At 40.8% G+C, this 15,112-nt stretch overlaps 2 protein-coding genes across 2 annotated transcripts; one reads left to right on the forward strand and one right to left on the reverse strand.

Annotated features, from left to right (window-relative positions):
• Positions 1–2: 2 nt before the first annotated feature.
• Positions 3–4,023, forward strand: LOC102718038 (protein S-acyltransferase 10). Its single transcript, XM_006663954.2, has 11 exons — positions 3–103; positions 209–326; positions 769–843; positions 941–1,012; positions 1,108–1,242; positions 1,358–1,391; positions 1,973–2,082; positions 2,735–2,821; positions 2,942–3,025; positions 3,502–3,567; positions 3,650–4,023. Exons 1-11 carry the CDS (start codon positions 55–57, stop codon positions 3,822–3,824), a joined length of 1,005 nt encoding a protein of 334 aa, XP_006664017.2. The 5' UTR covers positions 3–54; the 3' UTR covers positions 3,825–4,023.
• Positions 4,024–10,492: 6,469 nt separating this feature from the next.
• On the reverse strand, positions 10,493–14,739 carry LOC102718318 (serine/threonine-protein kinase D6PKL1-like). Its single transcript, XM_006663955.3, has 3 exons — positions 14,538–14,739; positions 12,096–13,908; positions 10,493–11,487 (listed from the first exon to the last, which is right to left on the reverse strand). The coding sequence occupies exons 2-3, from the start codon at positions 13,631–13,633 to the stop codon at positions 10,656–10,658; spliced, it is 2,370 nt and encodes a 789-aa protein (XP_006664018.1). The 5' UTR covers positions 13,634–13,908; positions 14,538–14,739; the 3' UTR covers positions 10,493–10,655.
• Positions 14,740–15,112: the final 373 nt, after the last annotated feature.

Consider the following 15,112-nt stretch of genomic DNA (forward strand, 5'->3'; position numbering starts at 1 on the left):
CGTCTCCGTCTCCGTCGCCGTCGCCGCCGCCGCGCCCTCGCGATCGCGTCGGCAATGGCGTCCACGTCCGCCGCGGAGCCTGGCATCCGCTTCTCCGACCGAAGTGCGCCCCCCTCATTCGGCTCGATTTTGATCCCGTGCTCCATGTGTGTATGTGTTTGTGTGTTTTTTTTAAGTCTAAGTGTTTGTGGGGGGTTTCGTCGCGCAGCGAGGAGGTCGTCGGCGATGAGCTTGAGGTCTATGGTGCTCCTGATGCACGTCGTCTTCGTCGGCGCCGTCTTCCTGCTCGATCCGACGCTTGACAGGCGAATCCGCGAGGAGCCCTGGTACGATTTCTCGCCCCCACCCCACGATTTCACCGAGAAAGCTCCATTTGCGCTCGGGTTGAGCTCAATTTAGGGCGCCGGAGTTCTGTAGGTTTTGGGTGATCTGTGGATTTGGCTGTTCCGCAGAAGATTTTCTTCGGGCGCTAGGTGGCAGTACATTTGTTTCGCCCTTTTCAGCTTACGGTCTGATCTGATTCGAGTCAAAAGTACCTTTCGCTTGCATCGGATCAACTGTACAGCAAAAGGCTCAACATAAATTATACATCGTGAGAGAACATGGAGCGGAAAATTTTAGCTCTAGGATCCATATGGGAGATCTGATCACATTGTGATTCTTTTTTCATATCTGCAACTGCAAGTTGTGCTCTAACTTGTGATGAATTTAGACTTCAGTACATGTTTTTAAGAGGCGGGATCTCTCTTTTGCGTCATTTGGTTGCAGGTACATAGGGGCATATGGAGCGCTTGTTTTGATCACCATGGTGCAGTATTTCTACACAGCTGGTTCATCTCCTGGGTATGGAGTTTCCTGAATTCATTCTCGTTCACCGGGGATGTCATTGATTGAATTTGTCAAGTGTTTGATTTTGTATTTTGGGTTTGTGTGCTATCAGATATGTTATTGATGCGATGAAAGCTGAGTCCACGATGCACGCAACCTACATCAATACTGCTACTCTTTCGAAGTAATGTCTTAATCCACAGAATGGTACTGTTCGGAACTGAGTATAAGCTGATATTTATACTTTTGCTTGTGTGCTTTTTTGATGATTAAGAAAAGACAATCAAGTCCAAACAATGGAAGCTTAAATTCCCCTTTGAGCCTCCCTCAACAGCAGAAGCTTAATCCGGGTACTTCTACATCATCATGGTTGCAGCGAGTTGCAGATTTATACCCCTCTGGGTCAGGTAGCAGGTAAAGTTCTAAGTCTTGAGAAGAAAACATCATTTCAAACATATTTTCAACAATATACTTCTTTTTGTTTGTCTTCTCACTGTTATCTGGATGATACTATTCTATTGTATTGTAGGGATTGGACTTGCACTTACTGCAGGGTTATTCAGGTAGTCATTCTCCTCTAAACTCTAAGCACTAAAGCTCCTGTACCTCTAAACTTCAAGCACTAAAGCTCCTGTACTTAGAATGTTTTATTACAATTATCACTCATCAGTTAAAATAGTAGTAACTGTACTACACACTAAGTGTGTACTCCGTATTGCAAAATGCACAAATATGTTCGACTAAATTTTCATAATTTGCTATGCTGGTCTGTGACATTTCAGATGGAATTGCGGGAAAAGTGGTTGCATTTGATAATACAATTAAAGTAGTCTTCTGACAGTCTTGCATTCTTATACTAGGCTCAATCGTCCATTCTATTCCTGTTCAAAGTTCCATCTATGTTTCTGAAGACCATTTTGACTTGTGAGGACATTTACAACTTGATGATTAGTTGGAGTAATTAGCACTTAGCAATGTCTTGGATACACAACTGTGAATTTTACAAAGTGGACTAATGCTTCCCTATTACTTTAGGTTTTCCTTTTCTGAAATACCGTTTTGCTATATTGATTCGAGTTGTCTTGTCCCTTGCATTTTCGCAAGTTGCTAATTGCTTGAGTTCATTTTTCTCTGCAATCTACAGCCACCTCGTACCAGGCACTGCCATGACTGTGACAAATGTGTCCTTCAGTTTGATCATCACTGTGTTTGGCTTGGAACATGCATTGGGAAAAAGAACCACTGCAGGTTTTGGTGAGTCTTGGCATGTGAATATTTTGCAAGCTTACATAATAATTGTGCAGCAGCCTGCAGGTATCATTAGGGTTTCTATTGCACTTGGTTGTTTACTATGCACACTGCATAAACACTGTTTTGCACAGCAGTTCTATTTGTTCCTAAGCATGTGGCATAAAGTGTGCTTTTTAAATTTTTTCTTCCCTTATTCTAATGTGGATATATGACTGAACTAAAAAATTATGAGGATCTGGTTGGTTAAGGATTTGAAAAGTTCTATTCCATGTCTGCATTATGATAAGACTTCTGGTGAATGTAAAGTGAAATATAGGACTGCCTTGTAAATATACACACCAACTTTTGCATTCAAGTTGCAAAGCGAACTTCATTAAAATTATAATTCGTTGGATACACCAATTTGATGCACCCGTCCCTTGCGGTATGTTTGACCTTCAAATTCTATGATTGCTCAAGGGTTCAATTATTTAGGAGCACCTTTCATGACTCTATTTTAAATGGTGATATTTGATCTATCTATGCACATAGCTACCTTTTTTACACTATACACAGGATATGCTGCGATGTGAATATTGTAGTATTACCTTGTGCCATGCCACTATTAAAATCCTGTTCTTAAAATCACCTAACAATTAAAAAAATTCTTTCTTAGGTGGTACATATTTGAAGAAACAATCCTATGTATCTGGACAGTTGCTCTGTACATCGACTCATTACATTTAGACATTGACAAGGCCTGGTATGATGTACCATTCCCTTTCAACATCATTGATCCGGCGATGTTGCTTTAATCCTTTTGATTGAACTCCATTTCCCCCTTTTTTTCCTCATCTGAGCACCTTCTTTACTGCAATTGCAGGTGGAAGGATTTTATTGGCGTAATCCTGGTGGCTGTGTTGATCTTTATTCTCATATTCTTGCTGCTATTGTTGATTTTTCACACGTAAGTAGTCCTGGTATGACAAGCGTTTAGTTGCTAAAAAAATGACAAAACAGTAGCTCCACATTTAAGCTCTGTTAATTTCAGCTACTAGCTACTATTAAATTATCACTGCTTTGGAAAAAGTAAATTCCATATACATTTTTCTTTTAAAAAAACAAACCAACCTAATTTTCAAGTTTATAATAGTTAATTAACCATGCGCTAATTGAGTGTCTTCTCCGATAATCCAAACAGCTACTCAGACAAAACAAAGAAATGCAACATAGCCTTAGTTTTTGTTGAATTTATAGGTCAATGCCTATCTTTTCTAAATGTGATTTGAAATCACTAAAGTCAGAACTTAGAAGTAGATTATTCGTGCACATCATCAGAGCTTATTTTGCTTTCCTTTGAGCTGGTTTATATCCTTTTGACTATTGCAAAGCCCAAATCAGCAACACTGTGTGTATAATAATGCATGTTTTCTAATCTCTCAGTTACATCGCTCTTACGAATCAAACAACCTACGAAGTTGCCAGAAGGAAGCGGATATTTTACTTGAGGTATGGAATATTTAGGGATGATTTCGGTTATGTTGACTTATTATTGCGATCAGGTGATGCATTCGAGCTGTATCATTTGCAGGGGTATACCCGACAAAGTTCATCCATTTAGTAAAGGCATCTGTAGGAACATCTACGACTTCTGCTTCTCCAGAGAGAAGGGATATGTTCTGGAAGCTGTGCCACCACTTGAAGAGTTGGAAGCTAGAGCTGCTCCCTACACATGCCGTGATATAATTTGCTGCCGGTGCTGTTGATCTTGTACATGTCAATATATGTTACACTAGTACAGCATTCTTTTTTATCTGCTTAGCCTGTGTAGTGTAATTCCTCAGCTTTTTCCCCCTATGAAATTAAGCATGCCTGTTTCGTGAGCTGCACCTACCTATAGATGTCCTCAGAGAGTCAGTCAGGCTTGGGTTGTTCATGTAAAGTACATGACTGCATGTACATTTTTCACGCAGCAGATGTGTCTATCCATGTGGGCTGGGATCCAATCGTTGTCCACCATTTTTTTGAAATCAGGGAGGATGTAGCTAATAACTTTGTTTTAGCACAAACTTTAGTGGTAGGAAATTAACCGTTTCTACTTGTGTCGCAAAATTAATGTATATCGGAGTTGTGTCAGTAATGCTACTCTTGGTATTTGACGGACGCCTGGTATAGTCAGGCACGTATGCAATGCTGACAAATGCTGCGTGTTGGTGCTCACGGTGATTTTGTCATTGGCTATGCCATAATGTTGTTTGCTTTTCCTGAGCTACATTAAAATTTGGTCTGATGTTAGTTACTCTCTGTTTCATATGGTAAGATTTGGCTGTCTAGATTTATTAATTGATCAATGTATATTTTTTTATATATGTTTAAATTTATTAACATATATATAAACCTAATAAAACCAGCAAGTGCTATGGGGTGGAACTGAGGGAGTTTGTCGCTCATTAGTCACAGCAAGTACCTGCAGGTTAAACCTGCACAAAGTAGAGGACAGACGGCGGAGCAGGTTGCAGTTACGGCAATGCTTCCAATTTCTGTTTGTTGTCCCATCACATAAAATGAGAACCGGACAAGGTAGGAGTATTTGGTATCAGCTCCATGATACGGGACAAATTCGATGATTTGACACTTTTTTGTTAGCCAATTGTTTATATTGACACTCGTGAGTATGATATATGGGACTATCTAAGTCAATAACAGTGGGCTAGGATTTCAAAGAATTGAACCTCAATCTTACGAGTATTGAAAAATCAAATCCCTCGCGATATGCCGATGATCCCGTGTTACCTACTGGCTATTACCTTAAGATACAAAGATAGTAGACTATATAGAGCAAGCGACAATTCCGTATAGAGAAAATGGTAAACTCTAATCCAGTATGGCAAATGATAACTGGGGTACGGTGTGAGCAACCAGGATCCTCTGTAACAAGCAAGCCTATTGTCAAAATAACTTTTAAACGGTTTTCAAGGTTGAAGGACGGACCGATCTTAATTGTATTCTGCAATTCCAGCATGAAACCTGACTAAGAGTTGAGAGGTGGACAATATATCTTTTTTTCTCCCTTGCAAAGTTCATATCCAAATACCTTTGCATGCCATTAGTTTGAAACATACCTTGCTTTTAAAATTTTCCCTTAAAGAACAAACACTTTCTAGTGAAAAGCCCCCTATAAAATCCCTTGCAAGTATAAACCGTTGATATCTATGTGGTCACAAGTTCCGTGAGAAGCCGGAGGTGTGGCCTTTGCTTTTCCAACGAAAAAACCAATCACCATATTTGCAAATGAAAAATAATTCATGAATGAAAATTATATATACGTGTTCTTTGAAATCTGAAAGCAGACTAAAAAATAAACTACGACAAAAATATTTCAAAATCAATACCAAATTTAAGATAATTCAAAATTTGGCTTATAAGCATAAGCAAAAGCGAGATGATGAGGCTTGCATGATGCACCTTTGCATTGCACCAATTCTGTGTTCTTTTTGAAATTCAATTCTGTGGTTTGTCACTTGGTCTACATCCATTTGAGCGAGAGGAGGATGACTCAAACCGATAGAGGGAAGAAAATAAAAGGAAATCCAAGAAAAATGCCAGTAATCTCCAGTTCTCCACAGTGCAATCATCTCTCGGTAATCCAACCCCTCAAGGTCAAGATATTCCAGAGCAATGCTGCTGCCATCTCAGCAAGGGCAACAACTGTCAGAGCTAGGGCAGCAAAGCGGCCAGAGAAATACATAGGTGCCTTTCTTACCCAGTTGTTGAAATTAAGCCTAAGCGAATCAAATTATTAATGACTAAAAATAATTTATGGTATAACTTTTATGTGTATACTTAGTGATCTAAAGCAAATGCTGAAAATAAACAACGATGAAAAAAAAATTCTAAAATTAACTCTAAATTTAAGTTTTAAAATTCAAAATTTAGCTTATAAGTATAAGCGAAATGATAAATGATCATTTTGATATCTCATCCAGATTTGTGAGCATGATCCATTTCTTTATGCTACCCCTGGTTTCTGTCTTCCAGGTTGTGGTGCCAAGGGATCAACCCAAGCTCAGTGGGCCATTCCTAGGGTTCACCAAGCCTGCAGAGATTTGGAATTCCAGGGCCTGCATGACTGGCCTCATTGGGGTCTTCATTGTCGAACTGGTATGAAATTGTTGCTAGTCCTCGCTAAGTACAATTAAACCTGCTTTGCTTCGTAAGCTCTCATGTTAATATGATTTTTTGACTGCTTAATTGTGTAGTGATGAATTAGAGGGCTCTTAAATTTTTCAGGTGCTGGTCAAGGGTATTATTCAGACTGTGTAAAAGTGGGGAAGGACTCGATCTTCCACTGTAGCTCTTCAGGATTTCGTGGTTGATGTTCAGAGATTAGAGTGACATGTTTTTTTTCATCAGAAAGACTGGATGTATCGATTAATGCTATGCACTAAATATATACCAAGCCCTCTTGTTCCATTGTGTGTAGCATATTTGGTCCTCAACGCAGTAAATAACAAGATTTTCATCACAAGATATTGAATGTGATTGTTTGTTTTTTTATAAAAAAAATCAAACGACATATTTACAAATGAAAAAAAACATAAGTAAAATTCTATATATGTATTTGTAGCAATCTAAAAGCGAAGGCTAAAAAATAAATTCGGTGAAAAAACCTCAAAGTCAACTTCAAAATTAAGGTCGTAAATTTAAATTTTGGTTTATAAGCATAAATAGAAGTGAAAAGATAGGTGCGATTCCTATCATGGTGAATTGTGTGACCGTTTGGATCCAGAGACTTTTTTGTAGTCTCTTGTTACATCGAATGTTTGGACGTTAATTAGGAGTATTAAATATAGACCGATAACAAAACTAATTGCATAAATAAAAACTATTTCATTAGACAAATTTTTTAAGCCTAATTAATCCACGATTAGCAAATGTTTACTGTAGCATCACATTTGCTAATCATGGACTAATTAGGCTCAATAGATTCGTCTCATGAAATAGTCTTTAGTATGAGGTGAGTTTTATTGATAGTCTATATTTAATACTTCTAATTAATATCTAAACATTCGATATAACAGGACTTAAAAAAGTTTAGAGGATCCAAACACCCCCTGTGTTACAGAAAACGCAGTTAAAAACAGATTCGTGTTTGAGACGATTAACTACTACATTTACTAGTAATTCAGGTGCCGTGGTTTCTTGTGTAGTGACTGTGAGCACTGTTTACTGATAGTAGCCTGTCTGCCATACAGTTGTAACTCGTCTAGTCAGATCAAATAGGTGAATCGAGATAGTTGCCGAATAGTATGTTTACCAGTCATCAGTGTAATTCAGTAATTGTGTTCCACTTTAGCTGCCAGGTAATTCAGTAATTGCTTCATTGAGCTGCCATTTTCTTTCCTTCAGAGAGGTCCAGCAATGGTCTCACTAGAAGTGAAGCAAAGATTTTTTAGACACCTTTAGAATCTGTTCTACAAACATGCTGCAGAAGCAACAGAGGCCGCGTTCGACATATGTTTTCTTATCCGGCACGAAAAACGTAGTAACAGATCAATACACGATTAATTAATTGTTAATTATAAAAATTATAAAATAGATTAATGTAATTTTTAAAGCAATTTTCTTAAAAATACATGTTTAGCAGTAAGAGAAGTGTGCTCGTGAAAAACGAGAGAATCTGAGTTTGTGGGGGTGAGGGGGGGGGAGAACACGGCCAGAATGGATATGCGCAAGTATGGTTTTCGAGAAACACTTTCCACGGTAAATTTTCCAGTTTTTCGAATTTGACTCCAGGCCTCTCATTATGGTGTTCGATGCACACATCAGCATTTCATTATTGATAATACTCCCTTGGTTGGAAAACATAAGACGTCCTTTTTTTTTTGTAAAGTCAACATTTGAAAATCTTGACTAATAATTGAGCTACGATATAGGTCTTTTGTGTCATGCATGTAGTACCGGTAGACTGGTATTTGAAAATACTTCCACGTGGCGTTAATTTTATAATATAGTAATACATTAGGAAAGAAATTAATAGTCAAACAATAAGATACGAGACTATGTAAAAGCTAATACTCTTTTTTCAAATAGAGTGAGTATCGATTTGTTGAGTAATGTAGGGCTTGTTTGGATAAACTTTTTGTCCCCGCAGATTCTCCTATAATTTATAGCTTCCTAAATAATTCAAATTCTTGCCCAGATTTTGAGAAGCTCTAGATGTAGAGTTTAGAAAATAAACTATAAGTCAAAATTAAAAAAAAACCTAACTTTTCAGATTATGAAAAGTTAACTTCTCGACAGCTACTTAAAATCTTAAACTCACCGGACAAACCCGTAAAGGTTGTTCTTTTGACTTGTGAGGCCTACAAGGAGGACTCCTTGCTAATCACAGCCAACCTGTCTTACTCCTACCTTCATTTTGGTCCTTGACATCGCTTTAGATTGAGTAGTTGATGCTTCTGCATGTGGTTGAAGACTGGTGTTCTTCTGAAGAATTTCCTCATATATAAAACCTAGAGAGAGAATAATACTCAGTTGATCCAGTTTCTAAGGAAAAATGAAGAGCATACCAGGCAGTATTTTATTAAGGCTGCATAAAACTTTACATGCTTGCTGGTATAGCTGGCTAGCTTCTACAATAATACTTACACTCATCTTTTCGCTTCTTGTCATGCGTACGAGTCAAAATTTAAATTTTCAATATTAAATCTGAAGTTGATTTCGGGATTTTTCACTGAAGTTTATTTTTCAACTTTGGTTTTAAGATCACTAAGAATATGTATTAAAAGTTTTATTCACAAATTATTTTTTATTTGCATTGAAAAAGCCAAACAATCACCCCGTAATTATCTTGAATACCATATGTGAACCACAGCATTAATGGATGAAATTTAAAAATATGCTTTTACCTCATGCAAATTGATCTAAAATAAACAAGTTTAAAGTCTTCTTTGCCTCGTCATCCAGGCAACCATTGTCCTATAAACAGCCCATTTAGATAACCCACACGCTAATGTAAAGCACCACCAGAATATTGTCTTAGGGGTCATAGGGCTAAATCATTACAGGAACATGGGTGATGGATCTGCACAAGGGTTGTACTTAACCTTTTATCCACACCCCTAAACTAGTTTTAAAAGTGGAGTGGATATTTCCTCATTGGATCCTACAAAAGTGATCTGCATGGACACTGTGATAAGAATATAGCTGAACCTTCTAAAGGCCCTCATGGCCACCACTATCTTCTGAACAATTCCATGCCTAAAGCACAAAAGGCAAGGCCGGCTTTTCGGCCTTCAGATCTGCCTTGGAGTTGAGTTTCTTAAACTCCTGTAAAATGAAAGGACACCTGCACATAGAAATATCAGGTGAAAACCACTAATTCAGAGAAACAGTATAAACCACTCAAAAACTATGTAAAATTTTAGAAAATTCAGGGGGGAAGAAAAGCATCACGATATGCATCTCCCATTTTGGTTACTGTATGATTATGTTTTTTTTTTCCCATGTGTACTGTCGGCCAATGCTCATGAATGATAGTTTTCAGTTTTCATATGAACAAGGAATGAAGCAAGGGTCCTTTTCATTCCACTGGAGCTATTTCGACAGTTCAGGAATGGTTGGTTGAAGTGCTGGCCTACCAGAGAAGATGTGAAATGAATTGAGTTCTTGGATGGCATTCCTCTGGCTCTGCTTGAATCGTGAAATATGTGATGCATCTTAATTGCTCTTTCAAATACCTGAAAAATACAGCTAGTGAGTATCCTGAATAATGAGCACTTCAAAGGTGATCTGACCATGGCCAGGATTGATTCAAAGAAAACAAAAAACAATTGCTTAACTGAAAAATGCTGGATCTGATGTTGTGACACTGCATGCACACATGTGCAGCTGCAGCATTGGGTGCCTAGACATGTGGATAGAGTACATGCATCTGATTGGATACAAAGAGACAAGTGGCAATGATGCCATGGACAGCAGCAGAATCCTAGGGAGGAACCAGACAAAGATGCACTGCAGAAGTCCCAATAATTTGATCGTTTGGTGATTCTTCTTCAGTTTTTTTCCCTGTTAATTTGAGCTGATTTTTTTTCTTTCGCACAGAATTCGTGCACTTCTCTTCAGAAAGAAAATTCTCATGGGAATTGATGTCCTCTTAGCTGATCTCCCAAAAGTAAATTTTTACGGTTTTTACCATTGTCAGGTTGCTTTCCTGGGTTCACTGTAGCTGGAGAAACATTGTCATTTGCATATACACAACTAAATTGCTTGTAACTTCGACAAGAAAGTCAAGCAGTTAGCAAGAAAAGAGCAGCAAAGCTACATGATCCAGCTGTGTCATGACTGCAGAACAAGTGTATAGCCGTCAGTGTTAGATCAAATTTACTGTAGTCTCCAATATGCAGTGATCCTTATGCAGCAATAATGATGACTTCAGCTTTCACCATATCCTTTCAATTTAGTGATCTATTAACAGGTACAAAGCAGTAACTGAAATACAAGAATCTACATGTACACCCCCAGCCTTTGGCTACCCAAAAGGAAAAATGTAGACTCTATTGGCAGGAAGAGTGCTAAACTGTACCAATACCTCACTAAAAAACTTCAAACTCCAGGTCCTCAGAGTTGCTCCTGAACTCCAGGCACTTGCCTTCTTTCTTCTTCTTCGCTGTCGCGAGAGTCACGACATCACAAGGCCGTGTCTCTGGTGGAGCGGCAGATCTTATCAAGGCCCAATTCAAGCCTTCAAAGAATGGATGTTGCTTGATTTCAGCCGCTCCCCGCAGCGATCCAAGTCTGTTCTCCGGCTCCTTCACTAGCAAACCTTTGATCAGATCTTTGGCATTACTGCTGATAGATGGATTTTCTGGGAACTTGAGATTCTGTGAAACCACATTTGCCAATGTTTCATCGTTCCCAGGACCTCTGAAGGGCGTCTTGCCATACAGAAGTTCATATAGGAAGACACCAAAGGTCCACCAGTCCACGGCGCTCCCATGACCATCCCCTTTGATGATTTCTGGTGCGAGGTACTCATGAGTTCCCACAAAGGAATTGGATCGTGCATCTATAGGTTCTACAACAAGCTGAGGGAGCTTTCTGTGGGAAGATTTAGGTTTCCGAGGCTTTGGCAATGGAGGACGTGCCATGAAACAAGATGTTTGGGCACAAGAAGGCTGGCATGATGAACTGATGCAGCTGCTCTCTGCACAAGGTCCTGCAAGCTTCCTTGGTTGGTGGTTTGCTGCTACCGAGGATGATCGGAGGAGTACGGGGTTCACTGAGCACCTTAGGGATAGATCAAAATCCGATAGCATAATGTGACCATCTTCACGGACTAGGATATTCTCTGGCTTAAGATCACGGTATATGACCCCCAACATGTGAAGATATTCAAGTGCAAGGAGAACTTCTGCAACATAAAACCTGCAAAGCAACAATCAAAATCAGTACATTGGAATAAAAACAAACAGGTGAGAAATTTATCAATGCATGAGAAAGAATAAAAAAGTACAACTGCATTAATGGAAAGTCAGAAGAAGGATCTAAAATATGGCTCACTAAAACCTAGAAGAAAATATCTAGATAACTTGAGCATAGCACATGATATGATCCATACTCCACACACGCTGCACATATTCAATGCCAGTAGTATATGAATAACATGGACAACATACTAGAACTGATTTCAAAAAGAAATAAAATGCTACATTTGTCACTACTGTTGATTTGACTATATGCAGAAGACATATCACTTTAGCTATTTGTTAGGTAAAAGAACAATTTATGTTGGAACTCCAAATAGAACTAAATAGAGAACAGATAGCAAAACGATTCACAGTTTTCTACAGGATGTAAATAAGTATTAGAAGATATGGTGTAATTGTATTTCAATGTGGTTGTATTTATAACTATTTTCACATGCATACTTAAAGAAAATCAAGGCAGAACTGCACAAACCATGGACCTCTGAAGTACTAAATGTTGATACTTCTAAATTCTAACTTAGAAGTAGAACTATTAGCACAATTTACCTTGCAGCTGGTTCGGGAAAGTTTCTCCCAGGTTGTCTTTGACGTAGAACATGCAAATCACCACCTGGACAGTACTCCATGACCAAGCATGAAAGATTGTCTGTGGTAAAATGGGCATAAAGAGTTGGAAGGAACGGGTGATCAAGCATTTCTAGAATTTCCCTCTCTGCCTGTGCTCGCAGCATCTTCTTTCTATTAATCAGGTACTCGATGTCCATAACCTTCAAAGCAAACAAGCAATCTGAATCAACCAACTCAGCAAGATACACTGTTCCTATGTCACCACAACCAAGCCTCTTCAGAAGCTTGAAATTGTCAAGACCTAAGGATCCCTGTTGCAATGCCAACTCACGAATGGTTATCCAACGGAGATCCTTTGCCATGTGAGGTCTGTTGTTATAGCTACATAATCCAAACTGGCTCTCATCGCTGATACTCGTGCTACATCCATACTCACTAATGCTGTTTGAATTCTGGGAGCACTCTCCTTTTTCCTCTGCTCCTAACCATTCAAGTGATTTCTCACCAGACTCTTCTGGACCTAGATTTGTTTTCTCTTCATCCACACAGCTAGTGGGATTTGTTATACTGGATGTTGAAGAGCAACTGGTAGATGCAAGGGAGATGGACTCTTTTGAAGAGCAGAATTTTGTACTGTTGGAGGAAGTACCCAATGAAGGTGGTTCTTCTTTCACTTTCTTCTTACTGATGGTCTTGCATCGAAAGACTGGCTTAACAAGCCGAGAGGTAGTGATCGGTTTGCTCAAGATAGGGGCTCTGGGAGAGCTACCATCGGTAGCTGTGGAAACTTTCTTGTCTAATTTCTCATTTTCCACCATGGAGCTCTCACTGTCTATAGGGTCACCACTGATGACATCTTGGATCCTGATCTTCCGTATCTCAGCTGAGGTAGAGGATGCAGAATGCAGGGAGGTGACTGCACTCCCGTCGGCTGTCTCGAAATCACATTCTTCGCTGTACTCGCTTGTTGCTCTGGACGAGTTCTTACTAAACTTTTCTGGAGTGATTGATATTTCAATCAGGTTCATCTTTTCATCATCATGCAGATGGCTCTCATCATTGCTTTGGACCATCAAGGAGGCATAAAGCCTGTGTATAGTCCCTGCTTCGGATGAACTCGACGATCCAGGTGACATCGACAGCCTCTTCATAGCAGCCATCTCTGATGCCTGCGAAATGCACAGCCGCCTCAGCGCCTGCTTCATATTAACCTGCTTGGAGGATATCCTGATGCCCGCCGTTTGAGGCGTCCCTGACCTCGCTGATTTCTTCTGACCATTCTTCCGCAGAGCATCGGCGCCAGCCTGACCAGGACTAAGCGTCCGACGGAATGTCCTGCTGTCGATCACCTTAAGAAGCTGCTCAAGGTCATCTTCCACGGGGTAATCGCGACACCCCCCATCTTTCTCCTCAGCCTTCACTTTAATATGCAGCAAGTTGGAGCAACTAACCGGCGCAGTATCATCGAATTCTTCGGTGAACTCAACTATCTCAGAGCTGCAACCGGACGACCCCATCACCACCACACCCCCCAACCAAGTAGACAAGATTCAACACGCAGGTAATCAAAGCAGACAGATAGATAGTGCGCCAAATTATCCCATCCCCGGCAAAGACATCAAGGGAAAAGACCAGTCAGACCACCATCGCTTGCAACTTTCACCGCGACGTCATCCAAACTATCCGAATCCGAAGCCTCAGGGAGCCCTCTCTCTCTCCAACTCCAAGCGAAAAAAAAAGCAACTTTTCCCCCCCTTATTTTGAGGAGTGAATAGACCTGCGTCTGACGAGCCTGCAAAGAACATGAGATCTAGAGTCAGTGATTGAGACATGGCAGTATGGAGGGTAGCTACATCAAGAGAGACCGAAAAAATGGTAGCTAGTAACCAAGAGAGAAAGATACAAACAAATTCACATCAAAGGAGCCATCTTCCCAATCGCAACTGCGAAACAGAAGCTGTTCAAATCAAAGAACTCGACAGGGCCAAAAAAAAAAAAAGAAAAACTGTAGGGATGGACGCACTCTGAGAGGCAAGGCCTCCAGATTCGCAGCAAAGAACCGATTTTTCACTCCCAGAAAAAAAAAAACTTCATATCACTTGAAGCAGACGAAACGCAGAAGACTCAAACAAGAAACGGGCGAAGCACACGCCACTCAAATCTCACTCCTCCCCCGGAAAAACCGCCGCAGAAACAGAGAGGTTAAGCAAGGAAAAAAGAAGAAGAAAAACCGAAGCTTTGGTGCTCAAACCCAGATCCGGCGCCGCCGCGCGGCGCGGGGCTCCGGCGAGGCCACATTCCGCCGGAGCCCACCACGACGCCTCCCCCCACCAAACACCACCGAGCCCGCAAGAACTCCCACCCAGGCAGCCGCCTCCGCGCCCTCGGATCAGGCCAAGCTCCGTCCACGAGGACACTCACCAAGAAAACGCCACACCCCCGGCCGGACCGACCACCAAACAACCGCCGCCGCAGCCGCCGCGTGGAACCACTACACAGGGCAGGTCTGGCTGCTGCTTCTGCCACCTCGCTCTGGAGCTAGAGCTAGCTGCTAGCCTTGGGAATGGCTGCCTCGGAGAAGGTGGAGCTGGAGAGAGAGAGAGAGCGAGAGGAGAGAGGAGGGTGGTGCGACCCACGAAAACGAATCGGGGTAAAAGGGTGGGAAGAGGAGGAGGAGGTGGAGGCGGAGCAGCGGATCCCGGGATCCTCTCTACAGAGCGTGTGGCGGGCATCTCGTGTGGCCGGGGTGCTCCAGATCGGGGAGATCCTGACCGTCGGATTTTGGTATGGACGGTCGAGATTGATCGATGGAGGGTAACGGATCGGGGCTTTTGTGAGCGCGTGTGTGTGTGTTTTTCGTGAGATTCTGAGCGCACCAGAAAAGAGAGAAAGGTACTGCTAGCATGCAACATTCTTGTGTGCACGAATTTTAGAGGGAACAAACGTCTTTTCCTTTTTTACCTCACACAAAAATATGTAAGATAATGTTTTCTTTT

Source organism: Oryza brachyantha, chromosome 12 (assembly GCF_000231095.2).
Source record: "Oryza brachyantha chromosome 12, ObraRS2, whole genome shotgun sequence".
Lineage (NCBI taxonomy): Eukaryota > Viridiplantae > Streptophyta > Magnoliopsida > Poales > Poaceae > Oryza > Oryza brachyantha.